General features: G+C 36.0%; 5 protein-coding genes across 5 annotated transcripts; 2 read left to right on the top strand and 3 right to left on the bottom strand.

Moving 5' to 3' along the window:
* Window positions 1–4,245: 4,245 nt before the first annotated feature.
* Window positions 4,246–5,948, top strand: GCK72_022666 (uncharacterized protein; the record flags this gene model as incomplete). Its single annotated transcript, XM_053734976.1, has 4 exons — window positions 4,246–4,302; window positions 4,622–4,760; window positions 4,809–4,933; window positions 5,862–5,948. 4 exons carry the CDS (start codon window positions 4,246–4,248, stop codon window positions 5,946–5,948), a joined length of 408 nt encoding a protein of 135 aa, XP_053578542.1.
* A 2,131-nt stretch (window positions 5,949–8,079) lies between these two features.
* Window positions 8,080–8,301, bottom strand: GCK72_022665 (uncharacterized protein; the record flags this gene model as incomplete). Its single annotated transcript, XM_053734975.1, has 1 exon — window positions 8,080–8,301. One exon carries the CDS (start codon window positions 8,299–8,301, stop codon window positions 8,080–8,082), a length of 222 nt encoding a protein of 73 aa, XP_053578541.1.
* Window positions 8,302–9,473: 1,172 nt separating this feature from the next.
* On the bottom strand, window positions 9,474–10,708 carry GCK72_022664 (uncharacterized protein; the record flags this gene model as incomplete). Its single annotated transcript, XM_003092168.2, has 3 exons — window positions 9,474–9,785; window positions 10,155–10,449; window positions 10,512–10,708. 3 exons carry the CDS (start codon window positions 10,706–10,708, stop codon window positions 9,474–9,476), a joined length of 804 nt encoding a protein of 267 aa, XP_003092216.2.
* Window positions 10,709–14,270: 3,562 nt separating this feature from the next.
* On the bottom strand, window positions 14,271–14,992 carry GCK72_022663 (uncharacterized protein; the record flags this gene model as incomplete). Its single annotated transcript, XM_053734974.1, has 3 exons — window positions 14,271–14,608; window positions 14,747–14,911; window positions 14,956–14,992. 3 exons carry the CDS (start codon window positions 14,990–14,992, stop codon window positions 14,271–14,273), a joined length of 540 nt encoding a protein of 179 aa, XP_053578540.1.
* A 1,937-nt stretch (window positions 14,993–16,929) lies between these two features.
* Window positions 16,930–17,474, top strand: GCK72_022662 (uncharacterized protein; the record flags this gene model as incomplete). Its single annotated transcript, XM_003092163.2, has 2 exons — window positions 16,930–17,109; window positions 17,154–17,474. The coding sequence occupies 2 exons, from the start codon at window positions 16,930–16,932 to the stop codon at window positions 17,472–17,474; spliced, it is 501 nt and encodes a 166-aa protein (XP_003092211.2).
* Between the last annotated feature and the right edge of the window lie 3,836 nt (window positions 17,475–21,310).

The raw sequence follows: 21,310 nt of genomic DNA, 5'->3' as shown, positions 1-21,310 counted from the left end.
ATTATCATAAATGATACAAAGAAATGGGTTTCAAATTATTTGAAAATTTTCAAATAATTTGGTTGAATAATTTTATTTGATATGAATTTGTCAAACATTATTTGGTCAAACAATTTGTTTGAAAAAAAAGTTCAAATAATTATTAGAAGAAGTTTATTTGACTTTTACCCCAAATTTCTAATAATTCAAATAATCGAACAAATAATTTGCCCAGCCCTGGTACCAACCACCAGTAGACAGTTTGTCTCTAAAAAAAGAAACCAAAAAATTTTTTTACCATTGGTTACTATCGAAAAAAGAGGTTGCAATCAGGGCTGGGCAAATTATTTGTTTGATTATTTGAATTATTTGAAATTTGGGGTAAAAGTCAAATGAACTGCTTCAAATAATTATTTGAACTTTTTTTTCAAACAAATTGTTTGACCAAATAATGTTTGACAAATTCATATCAAATAAAATTATTCAACCAAATTATTTGAAAATTTTCAAATAATTTGAAACCCATTTCTTTGTATCATTTATGATAATTTTTCTCTTCAAACTGCCGAATGGTTAGGGAAAAATAATTACTTCGAACTAGAGAAAGTCTTTCAGGACGGAAAATTTAACAAAAATAGTATTTTTCCTTGATTTTTACATGTTTTAAAATATAACCTACTGTTTTTTTCTTTTTACTGCCTTTTTTGGCAATAAAACATTTTCTTGATTTGTTTGAAAGTATTTGAAATTATTTGATTATTTGAGAAAAAATTTCAAATAATGTTTGGTCAAATAAATTATTTGAAAAATAAATTCAAATATTATTTGATCAAATAAATTGTTTGGAAAAAATATTCAAACATTTTTTGGTCAAACAATTTATTTGAGCTCCCAAACAATGCCCAGCCCTGGTTGCAATCAAACCCTGGTAGTTAAAGAGGTACCAATAAGTTAAAAACAAAAGAGAAATTTTTGGCACTAGTGGTGGTCGAACTTTGGTTACCAGATTAGCACCAAAACATCAAAAGTCGTCAGCTTGAGGACGAATGTCAAATTTCGACAATCAAAAATCTTTTTTTTTCTGATTTTGATATAAATTTTATGCGGTCCCCTCTTATGAACTTTTCATTAAAAAATTAAAAATTAAAATAATTTTTAAAGTGACCAAATTTGTTGATTTATCTGTTTTAAATGTGTTTTCAAAACGAAAAAAGTTTATTTGAATTCTGAATTGAAGATATGTTTGATGTCATCAGGTTTCAATGTATTTCATGATTTCTATGTTATCCAGAGTTGAAAAATCGCGACCAGCCGATCTGAAGTCCAGATAGGATAGACACTTGAAACTGATGTCTCTATAGTTTTCATATTCCATGTGATGGATGAATATGCGCTGAAAGAAAGACTCAAGTTATTCTAGACTCCAATTTGAGAAAAACTTACAAATCCATTTGCATGTTTCGCTGGAAAAAGTTCTTTCAAAAACTCTGAATCCTCGCATTTGTCATGCATCGAGACTGTCTCGGCGTTTTTCAGCAGGCTTCTATTAGCTAGAAACTTGTGCTCCTTGATAGAAGTATGCAAGATGTCCAGTTTGTTGACATTGCATTTGAACACCTTTTCCAGTCAATCCACAACATCGACGAATGTTCTGTGGAACCCAATCACAAATGAGTGTGGAATAATTCGGTCGACAGGTTTATTAGGTTTTTCTATTCTGAAATTGAAAAAACATTAGTCAATGAAAATTACATCATGTGTACTTACTTCGTGACTAAACCATGCTTGCCTTTTTTCCATTTTATCCTAATTTTTGGAAATGTTCGGCCAGAAATACCAGATGAACAAGTCATTATCCTCAAAGTCCATCCGGATTTCCCAATGATCCTGTAAAGCGGCACCGTAAGAAATGACATCGATAGAAACATTTGTGGAAGCAGTTATGATCTCTGTTAGCCAATTAGTAGATGTAGTAGTTAGATTAATGTTCTTTCTAAGAAAATTTAATATTTCAGTTAAATGAAAACTTCAAAAACCTGCAAATCGACTACTGATGATTATCTGAAGAAATTACAATATTTGGTGCAAATAAAGAAAAGTGCGAGTTTTTTAATGCTATTAAAACCTCTTTGATGCACACAAAACTGGCTGACAATTGTGAGATACACGTAAAAGACTTTAGACCTAAAGACTCATTGTAGAAAATAAAGAAAATGCCGAAAACGTTGATTTTAAAATGATTTACAGAGATTTTCCAGACATTTTGCTTTTGGCGAGCTGCTGTTTTGTTTCAAAACCCACTTTTAAAGTCTGATAAAATTTGGAATGAGTATATTTTTGCCTAACCTGGGTCACTGCAGGTTTAGCTAAACGTTAGTTACGGTGGTTCCACTTTTGTAATTTTTAGAACTTACTTTAGGGCGGAAGTCCTCCCTCACGGTTGACCACGACGGGTACGGTTGGCAACTGAATGGGCGGTCGGAATGAAGACACCTGAAAAAGGGTTACGGTGATGAAGAAAGAAAAGCTTCCTATATAATTTGAGCCATCCCACAAGAGTTTTTCTTTAATCATGTTCACAACACGTCCGTTCTCAGCACCTGTGTACTAAACACTTATAGCTCCCTGAAATGTTCAAGAGCAAACTGTCTTGAAACGTGGAATTATCACGGACTATCTGAATCCCACCAACTACATTACCGCTCAAAAGGTTATCAACTTCTTCTGTTTTTTGTGATAAATTACCAACTTTGATAGTGTATTCCGGTGTCACCTGAACGCCCGATAAATTTAATTTTGTATGGGTTAAAAAAGCACAACTATCACATCATTTTTGTAGTTGAAATCAGTCGGTTTCAGGCTTTCATTACCTGCGAATATCATGGTAGTGTCCCTACAAAAAAGGGTAACTACAAAAATTATGTGCTATTTTTGCTCTGTAGAAACCAATATTTCATCACAATCGTGTGGAAACCCTTTTCCACTTGAAAAAAAAAACTATTTCACTTTGTTTCGGTAGGCAAACAAATATCAAATAAAGGGAGAATTGAGTCATCTGATAGATATCATAAGAATAAAGGAGACGGAGAGAAAGAGAGGGAACGTCCTTCACGGCCGCTGTCCTATTCCTCCCGGTCACCCATTTTTCAATCAATTCACTTATGAGTATTCAAGACGTCTTATCGGAATAGATCGTCAAAATATTATTTTTTTATTATTGATTATTATTGAATTCTAAAATTATGTTCTGCTTATCGGAAGCTGTTGAGGTAAGAGGGGTTTAAGGAGATTATTTTTAAAAAATTTAGAAAAAATTCAAATTAATAGAAAAAAGTCATTATAATGTAATTTAAACTTTTTTTTCAATCGTATTTTCTCTAATAGACGGGTACTTCCGATTATTGTCTTAAATTGAAGCACTGTCTTGAGGAGTGCTGAATTTTATGATAAATTTTTAAAAATTAATATAGATTTTTGATAAATATTGCCTATTTTTCTTAAAAACGTTAATTTTCACAATCAAAATTGGTATTTTTTTTGTGAATTTGTTTTGTTTCAACTAAAATTCACATAGTCATTAACAGAAAAAGAAGAACACTTTGAAAAAAAAAATTCTCTAATTGACCACTCTGTTAGTCTAATGTTCAACTTCAATTTTCGTAACACACTTTTTATCAAACTTTTCACTGGAAAAATTCCAAAAATTTCAAAAATTTTTAGACGATTTTCCAGTTGAAAAATGTCCAGCTTTTGATTATACCACAGAATTCAATCGAAAGCTAGTCTGATTTTTCCAGATTTCGTCGCAATTTTTGATCAATTTTGTTGTTTCTTTCAAAATGTTTCATAGAAAACAACCAAATTGACAAGAAAACTACAAGCGTGGTAGAAAAGTTTGACGAAAACATTCAACATACTAACTTTTTCGAAGAAAAACTTCTAAAAAGTTCTACATCCAAAAAAATTGGTAAAGTTATCTTTGTATATGGTTATGCTTTTTCTCATGGGTTCTCAATTTGACCGGATATACGCCACCGTGCGGTTTCAAATGATTTTTTCCAGCTGCTCACCTGTGCTCGCACGTAAAAAAAGAAAAATTTTGCGTATACTATTTGCCGAACTGAAATGCCATGTAAAAAAGGTTAACCATATAAAACATTTGAGAGCTCACATCTCGACGCACAGACACATTTAGCAAGTTTTGACTTCAGAAATGAACTTCCATTCACTCTCCTGGATAAGCAGGACATCAATATATTCCACACGATGCTATCAAACAATTGTAAGAGGAATGTGAATGATGGAGGAGGAATGGCGATTTCGGTGAGTTGAATTTCTGTGTGTCTTTTTTTCTGGATGTCTGGGGGTTTCATATTTGAAAATTATTATCTAGTAGCCGAAGTAGTAGCTGAGTATCCATAGGGCAGAAAGAAATCCTGAAGTTCAAATTTTGTATGTTGTTCGTTGTAGCTTGTGTTCAGTTTAATGCCGATTCTGTGTGTCTGTTTGTCCAAATGCCCAAATTCAAGAGTTTCGTGTGTTGCATGCTGTCTCGCATTGCTTTCCGTAATGTTGTAAATCTTTGTGTCTATCTTTGTGTCTGTTTATTTTTCTCCAGCTCACCGATCGTCTATCTTTTCAGAAAAACCACCGCAAAAATCTCTACATCCGTTGCGTTCACCCCATGCTTGCCCTCTCCCCAGCATCTTACCGTGTGTTTGCGGAAGACGTGCCCCTGATCCTCAAAAAGAACAACCCGAAATTGATTGCTAAGCATATGCGTGAGTGTTATCCATTGATTCAAATACAGACAAAAGTTGGGGTTTTAGGGATTCTGAACGTTCAAAATAGGACATGGCGGAAGAAAGATGGGAAGTCGCTCAATTTCACATTGTCATTGGAGCAGTTGGACGAGTTTTTGGATCAGTTTGATTGTGACAATAATCTGCTCACGGTAGGACTGCTTAGCTAGTGTGATGTGGCTGCTTAGAAAGCTCCTAGAGGACCCATCGCCTTTGGGTGATTTCATGTAGTTTTAGAATTATTTCATTTTACTTGGATGAGTTATGTGAATGAATGTTGTGAATAAATGCCATTTTTAAACACTTTTGTTTTATCCATTTTTGAGCTTCCTTAATTGGTTTTGTGATTTTGCAGTCGAATTTGAAGAATTATTGTTTGTTTAAGGCAATACATAGTTATTTTTAATTCTTGCAGACGTTTCAGAAAAATCTCATACTTATATTAATAAATTTAATGCAGCTACAGTGATTTGTAAAGCGTTTTAGGCAGTTTTCGACGACTTCCGAGGGAGTTTTGAGGTTTTTCAGTCTGCTCTGAGCTGTATTAATCAGGCTAGATTTGATTTTAAACATTTTTTCAAAAAAAAAAGCTGCTTCTTTCAGACGAAGCATGGCGAGTGTGGAGAGTTCCGTTCTCTGACAGCCTATCTTAAGCTTTTAGATAGTTTTAAGCTTTCTCAAGAAATTGATGCTTATTTTAAGTTATTTTTCTTATTCAGTCAGCCTTTCGAGTATCAAAAACAGTTTCAGACAGTTATAAACAATTCTAGGCAACTTCACTCATATTCATGCAAATTCCAATCAAAATGAATTCAAAATGTCAGGGTACTACATTTGTTTTCTGATAAAAGCCCTATAAAAGGTATCTTATCGAGTCAATTTAGTCCAGGTCTCTTATCAGAGACTGTTATTTTCTTAGTATTTAATGATAGAATAAATCTGCATTAAATCTTGAATAAAACTCAATTATATCGCTACACTATGAACGACTTCTTTATTTAACTTTGTTGTCTTTAGACTAGAACAAACATGTGTTAAATAACAATAAAAATTTAAAAATTAAATTATTCAATTCTCCAGGACTACTACTACTCAAGGACAAAATCTCGTGAAGAATTTGTCAAGGTTCAAAAAGACTCCTGCTTCCTCAAGTACACCGTTGGTTGAATCACTCCTGACTACGTTCTGAAAGACTTCCACCCATCTTACAAATTTCCGATTTCCCATTTCTATAAGATTTTCTCCGCAATAAAATACAATTTTTTTTTCTTATTTTGACATTTTTCGCTAGAAACAATAGACAAAGAGAGTGAGACAATGAGACAGTTGGTTAAGATGTTCATAATAGATTACCTTGAAACTGTGGAAAACTTGGAATCTTGAACGGTCGGATTGGAAGTGGCACATGTCCGCCATGCCAAAGAATCAGGGAAGAAGAGAGGGACCAGCTATACAGTAGGCAGTCTGAGAGGCAGAATGGGATGAGATACTGTCTCTGCCTTACCTCAATGGGAAACACATCTGCGTCCTTTGCGTCTCGGCTCCTGGGCGCGCTCTTCCCAGAAGCCAAGACGCAAAGGACGCAGATGTGTTTCCCATTGAGGTAATCCGTAGACAATCTCCCATCTCATTCTGCCTCCCAGACTGCCTACTGTATGGCTGGTCCCCCTTCTTTCTCCCTGACTCTTATTGAAAACTAATTCCCCTCATCCTCCTGTTACCAATACTAATGCCCAATCAGGATTCTCGTTCTCACTCCCACCTTCACCAACCTTCTATTCTACAAATCCCTTGCCAAGTCGATCAACTTACTTCACGCCGTCTACGTTCGATTCCTGGCATGCATTACAGCAAGAAATAGAGTTTCGAAAGTTATCTCAGCTCCAACATTTGTAATACGGATCCAGATCATCTCTAGCTCCTGTAGACACCTCTTCTCCTCGGAAATCAGTTAATAACCCGATTTGTTAGGAAAGGGCCTCAGCTGCTCATCAAGTCCACCCCGTCATCAGCCCACTTGCCATCACTAACAACACTCTATTGGATAACGGTTCTACCAAGGATAGAAAATATATATATGGAAGTCCCCGATGTGCTCACAGATCGCATAATCTACTGTACCTCATGCAAAACGTGACTTTCGCCAATCTATCCACGAAACCGTAATCGTTCAAATGTATGGAAAATGAGTCCAAACGTTAGGGATTGAATTATCACGAGAAACTTAAACGGAAGGGGAATAAATTCATGTTTATCTCAAAGATTATTCTTTGTTCTACTTGAAAAAACTAACTTTAGACGCTTTTATATTCATACTTTCGAGAAAATTGCTTTATTTCCTCATTTGTTCAAATGTGTGGAAATTGAGTCCAAGCGTTAGGGATTGAATTATCTCGAGAACTTCTAGAAAAAATTTTGAATTTTGGCGGGAACTAAAATATTTCGATACTTTCTAGAAACTTCTAGAAAAACTTTTGAATTTCGGCGGGAATTCAAATATTTCGAAAGCTTTTAAAAACTTCTAGAAAATCGGTGAAGAACTGATTCAAATAGGATATTTCACTCTTGAAAGGGTCATACAAAAACAAGCCGCCAACCAGAAGAAACGGCCTGTTGGAAGTCCAGAGTGTGAACAAAAATGTTTCGTGATAAGAAAAACGGAGATAGGCATCAGAAAGTTGCACAAAGGTAAAATCATGCCGAGCACTTCATCTCAAAAGAAAGAAAAAGAGGACAAATTCAAAACCACGTCCAACACAGTTGAGAAAGACGGCAGTCAGCTAAAAATTGTTTGCCTCAGAAAAACAGAACGACTACGTCAACGATTTGAGCAAAAGATCTTTTAACAGGATACACTCAGTGGAAGTTGAACCAGCGTCTCTCAGAACCGGAAAAAAATAATTCCAAAAGAACATTTGTATTGATAGGAGTTGAAAGATCACCATTCTGAACCAATAAGACAGTTCTAAAAAGCTTTTAAAATTTCGCACCCAGTGGGGCTCGAACCAGCATCTCTAAGAACCAAAAAACTGTTCCAAAAAATATTTTTATCGATAGGAGTTTTAAGATCACCATTCTGAACCATTAAAACACGTGCAAAAAAAAATATCAAAAAATTTGTACTCTGTGGGTTCCGAACCAGTATCCCTTAGAACCCAAAATCTTCTCAAATATAAAAGGGTTTTTTTTCTTCTTCACCCTTATCTCCGCCGAATCCCTTTTTTCTTTAGTCGTTATTTGCTCTCTCCTCCATGGCTCCTCCTTCTGTCAAGAATTGGCTTATTCCACCAGTTGTCGTTTAGCTGGGGCCGGCCCCTGGGCTCCGAAATGACGGGGCCGACCCCTTGGAATCGATTGTCCATCCAATGACCATTCCCAATCGAATTCCTTTGGCTGCTGTGATCCATACCATCACAATTCCTCCAGCTGAAGCTTTGTTCGCCATATGTGGGGTTCGATCCTCCGATCTCCGTTCGGTGGCCGGCAGCCTAACCAGTTGAGCTATGCCGGCCACATTCATATTGAGAGTCAAAGGCGTATATGAATGTCGCCGAAAAATTTTTCAAAATTTTTTTTTCAAAAATTTTTTTCAAAAATTTTTTTTTCAAAATTTTTTTTTCAAAATTTTTTTTCAAAATTTTTTTTCAATTTTTTTTCAATTTTTTTTTCAAATTTTTTTTTTCAAAAAATTTTTTTCAAAATTTTTTTTTCAAAATTTTTTTTCAAATTTTTTTTTCAACTTTTTTTCAATTTTTTTTTTGAAATTTTTTTCCGGTCTGAGGAATGCGAGTTCAAACCCTACTGAGAACAATTTTTTGAATTTTTTTACACCTGTTTTATAGTGTTTTAACCTGACCGGAATTAAAAAACAATATTTTTCTCATGATTTTTCAGTTGTATATTTGACGTTCCCATACATTAAAGTTTGTTTTGAAAGGCGTCGTCTGTAAGATTAGGATTCCTCTTGGCACTGAAGCAAAAAGTTGTTTCAATCGAAACTCTTTTTACAGAATATGTACCCCTATAATAGTGATTTACAAAAAATAAGTCAACAGTCCCCTATGATGTCATCCTAGGAAAATATGCCCAATAATTGACTTTTCACCCAAAAATTCACAAAAATTTCAATTTTTCAAATAACTTTGGGAAACGTTCGCAACATGTTAGGAGTGTTTTTGACTACCGACACACAAATTTCCAGCCCCCCCCCCCCAGACACCCCAGAAATCAGTTCAAGTGAATTTCACTTGCATGTTTTTCTAACTTTTCTTGAAAAATCCCTCTAGAAGAACTCGAATTTCAAATGTTAATGTTTATACTTTCGAGAAAATTGCTTTATTTCCTAAATCGTTCAAATGTATGGAAATTGAGTCCAAACGTTAGGGATTGAAATATCTCGAGAAACTTGAATGGAATGGCATTAAATTCATAATTATCTAAAAGATTATGCTCTGTTCTACTCGAAAAAACAAATTTTAGACGCATTTATGTTCATACTTTTGAGAAAATTGCTTTCTTTCCTCAATTGTTCAAATGTATTGAAAATGAGTCCAAACGTTAGGGATACCCTGATGCATATCCATCGGGTCCATACCCTGATGCATATCCATCGGGTACCACGACATCTCATTCATTTGGTGCATTTGCATTTGTTCAGTTTGGTTCTCATTATTCATTGGAACCTGCACATTTTCATGAGTTTGAAATGGATATCCAGTAGTTTGAGTGCTTCCAGGTGGACTCGCTGTGGTTGGAGCATAATAGCCAGAATGTGTTGCTGAGGAGACCATCGATTGGTGGACTCTCTTGTGGCGACACCGTTTCAGATGAAAGATGAGGTGGTGACACCGAACTGGGCTCAGACGACGATGGCGGTGAGGGGAACTTCGCGGGAGACGTGGCTGGACGTTTAGTTCCACGGGACGGTTTAGCTGAGCCAGATGGTAGATCCTTACCGCGTGCGAACTTGTTCAGTTTGGTTTTCAGTGCAATAATGTCGGAGCTCTGGAATTAGGAAATGTAGAGGATAGACTGTCTCTCAAGGGAAGTCTGTAGGTACTTTCGACTATAGGGAGTCCATTTCTGTCATCAAAACCGATTGAATGTCTATGCGGGACGAGTTATGAGCTCTCAAACTTAAAGCTTTTTCACATGGACTTCCGAATCGGCAAATAGTATACGCAAGGATGTTCTTATTTTTGCAACGTACGAGCAGAGGTAAACCGCGTTGAGAGCTCATAACTCGGCTCGCAGAGACATTCAGCAGGTTTGGACCGTAGAAATGGACTCCCCGTAGTCAAAAGTACCTATGACCAAATTTACAGCCCCAAGCCGCGTTTCCTAAGATTTATCCTTGTTAGAAATATAACCAACCTGATAAGCAGTCACAGCCATGAACTCTGTGACATCCAATCGGAATCCCTCAATCTTCGAATCTCCCATCTTCTGAATCCCAACTACAGGTATAAATTTGTGCATGCTTTGCAACACAAATGTATTCGGTTTTTTGAGATCTGGGTCATTAGTGATTCTGACATGCTTGAATGAGACTGGTTTTGCCATCCAATAACTTCCCGCTCTCCACCCATCCAGATGTTGTTCCACTTTAATCTGTCGAACTTCATCGCCTTTACCAAACACATTCCACTTATTATGAAGGAAGTGATATCTGAAATTAGAAATTATGAAATTTTAATGTACTAACCACACCTCTGTAGTCAATCTACTCACTTGTTATTATCCACTCTCTCGAAGTGAATAAAGACACCATAAAGCTCATTTGGATTCAACCCTTTCAGAATGTAATTCAAATGCGGGAACAATAGACGTCCTACTTTTCTTGTCAGAACCATTTCGGTCATCGGATGAAACTTTTTCCATTGGTCTTGATTGCTCAAGGAAAGTTCGATTCCGGAAGCGGTGGTCATCTGGAATATATTTAAGGTTAGTGTTCGAATTTCAAAACACAAAAGAATCAGAAAAGGAGAGGGAGAGGGAAAATGAAGATTTGGAGAAGATAAAATCGACAACCACCAGCCTCTAGATTCCTGGTGAACACTGAAGCTCCTAGGAAGACATGAGTAACGGCATGGGTAATCGAGACGAGAGAACAATACGACCGTTTGCCACGATGCAATGGGCAATAAATGACTGAGAAAAGACATACGTCGATGTTGTGCAAGAATGTGGGCGGAGCCAAATAGACACCAGCCACTGTGAGATGGTCCCGCCACCAATGACCATCTGTCCTATGGTTACTGGCAAATGGCCAAATGACGGTAAACAATGTGGATGAAAAGGGACACGCTTATTAACCGTGATCTCGTCTTTCTAGAACATTGGGTATGGGAAGATCGATAAGTTGTGAACTGGGAAGAGGAGTGAGAATTGGAATGCAAATTAATAGTGAATAAAATTTATAAAGCCAACTATGGAAATGTTACAAGTACTGAAAATTCCTGGAAAACGGGAACAACGTGAGCAAAAATTTTGAGCATTTTGATTTTTTGTTCATTTGGTGCAGAGAGGTACATCAGCCTGGATGAAACATTTGTTGGATCAAGTATACAGAAACTGCCAAGATTTTAAATTTGCTTTTCTGTCAGTAACTTTGGTTTCAGAGAGAGAGAGTCTCAGACCACGAGAACAATTAATCTTCAACAGGAATCAAGAATTAAGACTGGAATTGAGAAGAATTGATTTTGATCTTGGAAAGGATACATGTAAATTTGCTGAACCCGTTTAGAGCTACAACATCGGCAAAAAGGTAACATGGATTCCGGATCGAGATAGAGTTACAGGTATCACTAGAACCGAAATTTTGCTCTGATTTCAAATTTGCAGTCTGTTTTTGCTGAACATCTCGTGAAAAAAGTTAGTCTCGTTTTTTGGATTATCAGCACGTTTTTGAAATCAGCGCTAAAGTTCCGTTCTAGTGATATATATCTCGATCTGTAACTTCATCTCGACCCGGAATCCCTTCCTCGTGAGTGCCCCAAAAAGTAAACTTTTACAAATCACACATATCAAAGAACGGACACTCCCTAGAGAGTTATGGTCATTTTAAAGGGGCCTGCACAAAAATCATTATATTTTTCCGTGAAATGGGACGATTTGAGGGAGAAATTACTTTGTAACTTGCTAGGGAGTGCTCGGACAAAAAATTGATCAACTACAAAAATGATGCTCTACTTTTGATCTCTTTGATTTATAAAAAGTTTACTTTGTGGGTCAATCAACGTTGGTCATTTTCAACTGAAAAAAGAAAAACGTAGTATAAATATATTTGATGGGTACTGTAGATCATAATTCTCGATTCTTCATTTGCTAAACCATTGTTGAGTCAAAAGAAGACGACCGGTGTCTTTTCGATGTTCCAAGTTTGGGATGTGTAAATGACATGAGGATTACATAAAAAGAACACACGTCATATTTGGGAGACATGGTTGGGAAGACGTGAAGAACACGGGTGACACGTGAAAAGACATGGATGGGAAGAAGACAGTGATGGAAGAGGGCAAGTGGTGGGGAAAAGACACTGGCCACACCTGGGGAATTATTGACTCTTTTGAGGGAAATAAGAATCCGTTCTAGCTTCTATATGAGTTCAAAGAATTGAGAACTTTGTAGCATCCTGTGGGAAATCAGGAAATCACCGAGGATTGAAAACGGAGTTTCAATATTTGGTAACATATGTACACTATTTAATACACCGTCTGTCAAAAATAAGAGGTTCGTCAGGACCAGTGATTCAGGATCAAGAACGACACTATTCAACGACTTATGAACTCCTGATTGATCTGCTCAAGAGGGCACAATGAAGGTAGTGGGGAATAAGCATGAACAGATTATGATCTCGGAATTGCGACCATAATCGAAACAGAGTTCTACATGAAGCTATCGGACTTGAAGACCGCCGACTAAAGTATGGCACTACTGGCACTAATTTTGATTCGGTATCTGTGGACTCGAAAGTATAAGAGCCAAATTATTGAATCGTTTGAAAGAAGATACTGCAAGGACTTTACTTGTGAGCAATCGGTTAGATTACACATGAGAAATTGAATTTTGTTACGTGAGAGGGTCACAACTTCCACCTTTTGCGGAAAGCTGCTATTAATATTTCTATTTCGACCAGAGTTCAAGGGAATGCGGTTTTTGAAAAAGCGGAAGGCGGAATAAAATTTTATTTTTTCGAAAACGATTTTGGTCTTATTTTGTTGTAACTAGCCCTTGAAAATGGTTAAATTTGTGTTAAACTTAGTTTTATTTGGTGAAAACTGATAGGTTTACGGACAAGGAACTGGCTTACACTCAGAAAAAATGAAGTGAGATTTTAATTAGACCGGAGGCACAGAATTAGAAATTATAAGCATTTAGGACAAGATATTTAGTAAGATTTATCAGGCTGATGCATAAGTTTCTTTTTTTTCAGATGATTTTTGTCATGAAATTGCCAAACCTACTCTCATTTCGAAATAGGAAATTGACAGCATGAATTTCCCGTTCTGAAGACCATATAACCTATTATCCGTAAGACTCGAGCATCACCCCTGTATGTAGGGGCGTAGCGCCCACAGGTATGATAGTGTTTACCCAGTTTGTGGGCATGTACTATGGGTCTTTGGTAACCCATATGCTAAATTTTGGTGCCCACCTAACGGTCCCTGGGTTACTATAGGTGTTCAAAGGTGCAAAAAGTTGTGCTCTATTTATTTTCATAAAGAAAATTAACTAATATTCAGTTTTGAAAATTTCAGTACTTTACATAGGCTCTTTTCGACTTCTGCGAAGACTTAAAATTTATTCAAATATGTTTTATTTGTAAACTCATCAAACGACTTTTGTTTTAAACAGAGTTTGCCGAGGGGGATTTTTGTTTTAAGAACCGAAATTTTTAAAAATACAGAAGAAATGCTCCAAAAAATTGGTTTTTTGCGAATAACTCGACAAAATTTTTTTTGAAATGTTTTGAAACTTTGCGGAAAATTTTTTTATAAACTACACTAAAAAAATTGGGCTTCTACGACTTAAAAGAAAAAATTTAAGTTTTGCACCTTTGAGCACCTACAGTAACCCAGGGACCGGTAGGTGGGCAACAAAATTTTGCATATGGGTTACCAAAGACCCATAGTACATTATAATATGAGAATCTGTATCTATGGCACGCGTTGCTCGAGTCTTACAGAGAGCACGTTATATTTAACAAATGCGATTTAAAATGAAAGCGATGAAAAGTGGGGGAAGAAGAAAATCAGCTGGGAGGGGTTTGTGGCATTATTTTACAGAAAAAAAACCGGTAAAAACGTATGACAATTGAGGGACAATATAAATTCTGGACGAAAATTGTTGCAAGAATCAAGCATTCGGCAACTTACTTTTGTGCACTCGGCCAGTGGTCGGTTTCCTAACCTTCGAAGCTCTACAATTTCTCGACCATTGCTAATCCTTCTGTAAAAAAAAGGAGTTTCAGAACTGTTGTCAAAATAATCAACTGACCTTGTTCTCCTGGCGATCGTCGAGTTTTCCTTCCACTCCCTTGCCTGTCCAATGAATTTGAGCTAAGCGAGAGCAATTGTTTCCGTAATTTTTTTTTCTTGGACATAGGGACGTGTTGGTTGACTCCAAACCAGTGCCCTCATACTTCTTGGAAAATCCATTGGACATTCCAATAAACATATACTCTGAGGAGTATATGTCGACCTCATTACAGTATCCTACTTCCGTGACTTGATCAGAATTGAGTTTGATGCGTGAGTCGAGGTACTCCTGGAGTTTGACATCTAATTCGTATTGATGAATCTCTTCGGGAGAATTGGGGAAGGATTCTGAAATTATCTTGAATTGAGTTTAGCGAAATTAAATTCTTGCGTGTTGCAAGATTTATTGTATTTGTCGTAAATCGGCACAATCTTTTTGAATGTCTACCTGAACACAAACTCTTCCAGTTTTTTGTCTTTACTTACGTCCTTCCTCCATCCCTTTGCCAGCGAACCCCTTCGGATTGCCTAGTGGAGTCTCCATTGTAGATCCCTCCTTTGTTATTCCTTCAGACAAGATTTCTTCGAGTCCCAAAGGATCTCCGAATGGTTTCGGATACAAGGAACGTTGCTTGTGTTCTTCACAGCTTCCTGAAAATAGAACGTATTTTTGAGACAATTACGGTAGCCTAGACTATTCCTAGACTTAGACAAATTTGACTCGGAGCCCATGCGACGATAAGCGGATAATTTTGTGTCGGAATTAATTGGAAAATTCACAAAATTGATTTTTCACATTTTTAAATTTAACACTCCGCAAAATTCGGGCGAATATATTGGAAAAAAACGAAAAAAAATGCAAAATTTGTCGGAAATGTAAAGAATTTGAGCCCATGCGACGATAAGCGGATAACTTTGTGTCGGATTTGATTGGAAAATCAACAAAATAGATATTTTCTGTCTATTTTATCCCAATTAACTGTGAAATTCGCCCGAACAAAATGCGAACCCTGATAAAATATTTCTCGGTGAAAAAAATTATCTTACCTGAAATTTCGGCTTCTGGGATCCCTCTCCAAATCCATTAATAAGGTGACGCGATCGTCGTCGACATCCTGGGTACCACAGTGACATCAACACCTGTAAAATAATAGTTTTATTGGGTAAAATTGCCAAAATTAGAATGAATTCGTCTTAAAACATCGAAAATATAAGAAAAAAAGAAAAACCCACTGATTATGGCAAATGGTTTTTAAAAAACCGAGAAAATTATAAAAACTGACAAGAAATTGAGGAAAATAGTATTCTCGTATTTTTCTGCGTCGGTCTGCGTCTCTCGTCGAAGCGTCGCTCTCTCGCCATTCTCTGCGTTTGTCTGCGTCTCTTGTAAGATTATAATTTCGTTTCTGTTTTATTGTTCTTTTTTTAGTTTTAAATAAAACAAAAATTAATATTTGCAGTTGCTAACGAACTTTGATTCCTGTAATGTTTAGTTTAGAAAATATCAAAAATAACAATTTTTGGGTCGGAAATAAATTTTTTTGAATTTTTGAAAAAATGGAAATTTTCACAATTTTTCGATTTTTTGAGATTGAGAATTCAGGTTTAGAGGTATGGGTTTCAAATTAGTTTCTCTTCCTAGAGAGTTTGAAGGGCTATCATCAAAACTTGAAATTGAGTCGATACCTCTGAAACAAACGGAGATCAAAACGAGATAAGGTCAGAACTTGAAAAATGATGAAATTTGAAACTGATATTTTTGGAGTTTTTTTCAGCGCCACATTGATGATCGTGTTTTGTTCAGTTTAAAAAATATATTAAAAAAACAATTTTTTGTCGGAAACATATTTTTTTGAATTTTTGAAAAATTGGAAATTTTCTCGATTTTCGACTCAAATTCAAGTTCTGATGATAGCCCTGAAAAGTCTCTAGGAAGAAAAATTAATCCAAAACCCATATCTCTGAACCTGAATTCTCAATCTCAAAAAATCGAAAAATTGTGAAAATTTTCAATTTTTCAAAAATTCAAAAAAAATATTTCCGATACAAAAATTGTTTTTTTTTTATATTTTTTAAACTAAACAAAACACGATCATCAATGTGGCGCTGAAAAAACTCCAAAAATATCAGTTTCAAATTTCATCATTTTTCAAGTTCTGACCTTATCTCGTTTTGATCTCCGTTTGTTTCAGAGGTATCGACTCAAATTCAAGTTTTGATGATAGCCCTTGAAACTCTCTAGGAAGTGAAACTAATTTGAAACCCATATCTCTAAACCTGAGTTTTTAATCTCAAAAAATCAAAAAATTGAGAAAAATTTCAATTTTTCAATTCTTCAGGTTTGACCCATATAAGGCGTGTCCACATTATTTTTCAAGTCGTGTGTATTGCTCTTTTAATAACTTGAAAAAGCTATCCCTTTTGAGTTTTTCTTTTTTAAGTGAAACAAATCATGAATAAACACGTGACAGCACTACGATTTTATCCAACGTCATTTTCTCTTCATTTCTGGAATATTTTTTTTCCCAATTTTGAATTCGACCAAAGTCGGTGAGTTTTTTTCTTTTTCATTGGAAAAAGGGGCTTGCGACTCGCAATTTCGCACTATCTTCGCCTGCTTTTCCATCTAAAAATTATTGTGGACTTCTCAAATGTTTTTCAGCGTGAATATGTCATCCAACTCGTTCTTGTCCTCGAACGACTCATTTTTAAATGAAAAACCGAAAGATATTGTATTTTTCTCGCCGCTAGAGACTTCAACTCCTACAAAATCGGTCAAAAAAACTGTAGAGATCAGGGATTTGTCGCCAATAGTCCGTGGAGCACCCACTCGTATCGAGAGATGTTTCGTGAGCTTTTCCTCCTCAGTTTTTGAGACTTTCTTTTTTTTCAGCAGAGATTTGTTCAAGTGTCTGTCGGAACCAAGTTGTTCGTCGACGACACCTACAAGTTTTTTAGCAACTTGGTTTTGCCTCAAAAGACTTCGGATCTTCTCTCCGATTCCAGTCTTGAGAGTGAAGAAGAGACATGCTCGGAGTCTGAAAGTTATTCGGAGTCAGAAGGGAGTCTTTCGTCCTCAAACAGTGATGGATATGACGCTAATGACGAAGATAGTAATTATTTGAGAGTGGAAATCGAAGAAGAGTCGACATTGTACGTCTCGATCTCTTCTGAAGAGGAAGAAGCCTACGATGCCGATAAAGAAGACGAGTAAAGAGTACTGAATTGAATTATTTTATGAATAAATGAACTATCGAATATACAATTGTTTTTCCCTATCTTAAGCATGAAAACTATATAAAAAATTAGAAATTTTGGGAAGGAAAAATTTTCAAATTTCAAATTTTTTGAGATTGAAAATTCAGTTTTTGAAATATTACTTCTGAAATAGTTTCTCTTACTAGAGAATTTCAAGGGCTACTTTTAGTACTTGAGTTGTGGACGAGACCTCTGAAACAAACGGAGATCAAAACGAGATAAGGTCAGAACTTGAAATATGCTAAAATTTGAAGCTGATTTTTTGGAGTGTCTTCAACGCCAAATTGTTGACCGTGTTTTGTTTGATCTCAAAACTATAAAAAATAAAACATTTTGGATCGGAATTGTTTTTTTTTAACTTTTAAAAAATTTGAAAAATTTGAAAAATTTTCTCAATTTTTCGATTTTTTGAAATTAAATATTCAGGTTTAGAGATATGGGTTTCAAATTAGTTTCTCTTCCTAGAGAGTTTCAAGGGCTATCATCAAAACTTGAAATTGAGTCGATACCTCTGAAACAAACGGAGATCAAAACGAGATAAGGTCAGAACTTGAAAAATGATGAAATTTGAAACTGATATTTTTGGAGTTTTTTTCAGCGCCACATTGATGATCGTGTTTTGTTTAGTTTAAAAAATAAAATAAAAAACAATTTTTTGTCGGAAACATATTTTTTTGAATTTTTGAAAAATTGGAAATTTTCTCGATTTTCGACTCAAATTCAAGTTCTGATGATAGCCCTGAAAAGTCTCTAGGAAGAAAAATTAATCCAAAACCCATATCTCTGAACCTGAATTTTTAATCTCAAAAAATCGAAAAACTGAGAAAATTTTCAATTTTTCAAAAATTCAAAAAAATATATTTCCGACCAAAAATTGTTCTTTTCTATATTTTTAAAACTGAACGAAACACGATCAACAGTATGGCGCTGAAAAAACTCCAAAAATATCAGTTTCAAATTTCATCATTTTTCAAGTTCTGACCTTATCTCGTTTTGATCTCCGTTTGTTTCAGAGGTATCGACTCAAATTCAAGTTTTGATGATAGCCCTTGAAACTCTCTAGGAAGAGAAACTAATTTGAAACCCATATCTCTGAACCTGAATTTTTAATCTCAAAAAATCGAAAAACTGAGAAAATTTTCAATTTTTCAAAAATTCAAAAAAATATATTTCCGACCAAAAATTGTTCTTTTCTATATTTTTTAAACTAAACAAAACACGAACATCAATGTGGCGTTGAAAAAACTCCAAAAATATCAGTTTCAAATTTCATCATTTTTCAAGTTCTGACCTTATCTCGTTTTGATCTCCGTTTGTTTCAGAGGTATCGACTCAAATTCAAGTTTTGATGATAGCCCTTGAAACTCTCTAGGAAGAGAAACTAATTTGAAACCCATATCTCTAAACCTGAGTTTTGAATCTCAAAAAATCAAAAAATTGAGAAAAATTTCAATTTTTCAATTCTTCAGGTTTGACCCATATAAGGCGTGTCCACATTATTTTTCAAGTCGTGTGTATTGCTATTTTAATAACTTAAAAAAGCTATCCCTTTTGAGTTTTTCTTTTTTAAGTTTGGAACACTGAAAACTGGCACACAGATTTTCAAAAAAGCTGCGGATTGAACCGGATGAGCTGAAATTTTGGGAATAAATAGATAACATAAATTGTAATATTCTGACAAAGTCTCAGCCGATTTGACGACATTGAATTTTCGCTCCATGAATAGGGATACGTTGAAATTCTTCAAAAAATCGCATATTTTGCTCTGTAGCAAAAATAGGTGTCCCGAGATTTTTGACTGGAAACGGCTAATATTACTCCAAATTTTATGTAAAATTCGAATCTGAAAAGATCTCATTTCCCGTTACGTAAGATTTTTGAGATATAAACAAAAGTTTGAAATAAACCAGAAAATTTTACAAAAATGACATTTTTTCTCGGTGAAAATGAGGTGCTAAAAATATGGTATAAACACAAAAAGTGCTTAAACTAACGTTTTTTATTCGTTCCCGTTAAAATTTAATCGAAAAAACTTTCAGATTTTTTTTTAAAAGAATTTTCACTTCCCTTAGGGGCTATTTTAGACGGTAGGGGGCGGAGCCAAATGAAATATGGACCAATGCGTTATTAGTTGTCTGGGTACTCACTAGGCATAATACCAACCCATAAAAAGTGGTTTGACTTTTTTCTGTACATCGCCATGCTCGAGTTTCACAGAGAGTGTGTCTTAATCTTTATTCAATTTCCAACCGTTTTGTGTAGCAATTGTCCTCGTTGTTTTATAACCAGTTATTGACGTGACACCGTTGTCACGTTCAATTCTGACTGGTTGACAACCGGCAAAATTTGCTTTTGCTATTTTCTTGTCTGTGTTTGATCAAATATCTTTACTATTAACAAACGCAAACGGCTGTATGTTTGTCTGTCTGTCGCCGATCCTACCGCCCTTCCTACTGAACCGATTTTCTTAGAACTTGGACCAAACGATCAGAAATTGTCACCACTTGATGCCCCACTTTTTCTTTTTTCAAAATTCTCAAAACAACGTCTTCTGGATCAAAAAAACTGAAATTCAAGCCAAATTCGAAGAGAGAAAAGGGGGAGGCGGTCGGCAAAACCCGTGAAACGTCGGCTGCTCGCTTTCCACTTCACAGAGCGGCGCCTCTTCAGTAGCGCGTGGATAAAAGGGAACGCGCCGACCGTCCGATCTGGCAAGTTAAGCAACGTTGACTACAGTTAGTTGGTTCGACTCCAGACACCAAAGAAAAGCGGTTAAATGTAACTTTAACTTTTTTTTCTTTGTGGCCAGTGGCTGCATAAAACAGTCTCTATTAACAAACTCCAGATTCTGTATGTTTGCGCGTAGATCACCGATCCTATCGCTCTCCCTACTACACCGATTTTTTCGGACTTGGACCTCAAAGAAATCCTCAAAGAATCCTTTACGCTAACACGTCAACAAAGTCAAATATCACGAATGCTCCAAAGGGTGGCACAATAGCTTGAAAGTGAAAATTTCTTTTTTTTTAAACGAATTCATTGATTTTAAATACTTATTTTTTTTCTTCTTTTCCTATTTTTCAATAGCTCCGCCTACTTCACGTGTTAAACATAGTGATAAGCGGAAGTCGTGAATAGTCCAGACATGGGATCACGTAAAACGTGAGATTTAAAACCACTGATAACTATTATTTTTCTCCCCCCCCCCCCTTATGTCGTCACTCTCGCCAACACCTGCTGCTGCTGCTCCTGCCGACAATCCACTCGATGTTCATGTTCCTGATGTTGCTGCTCCGCTTCCCGACGATGGTCCCTCCACCTCTGACCCTGCTCCTCGGTATCCAGATTCTCCGGCTTCTATGCCAAGAGATCTAGACCCGTTGGATGTAGTGGAAGAGAATGGTAGTGTGGACTGTCGTTCGGAATCAGAAATAAGCGTTGAGCTCGGAGGAATCGATGGAATTGAAGACACTCAGCTAATGACTCAGGAGTCTGTGAGGAAACGAGATAAGAAGAAGGTATGTCTCTTTTCTTCCAATGCATGCACAAATGGGTGATGACTTCAGATGAAAAAAGCAGCCGACGCAAATCGAGTTGCAGTCAAACGACAAGCAGAAAGCCAAGACGATCGGGAACACCGTCTGAAACTCGCAGCTGATGCTAAAGGAGATCTACGATCCCAACAGTCAGAAGCAAAGAAGTCTTCCATAAATAGACGCTTATCCAGCCAAAAAGCGACAAATCGGAGTCAAGAATCTGAAGAACAGAAAACGAGTAGATGTGTTACCGTAG

The sequence above is a fragment of the Caenorhabditis remanei genome, chromosome X (assembly GCF_010183535.1).
Source record: "Caenorhabditis remanei strain PX506 chromosome X, whole genome shotgun sequence".
NCBI classification, from domain to species: domain Eukaryota; kingdom Metazoa; phylum Nematoda; class Chromadorea; order Rhabditida; family Rhabditidae; genus Caenorhabditis; species Caenorhabditis remanei.
Note: the sequence above shows the minus strand (reverse complement) of the source record. Positions and strands in the feature narration are given on the sequence as shown.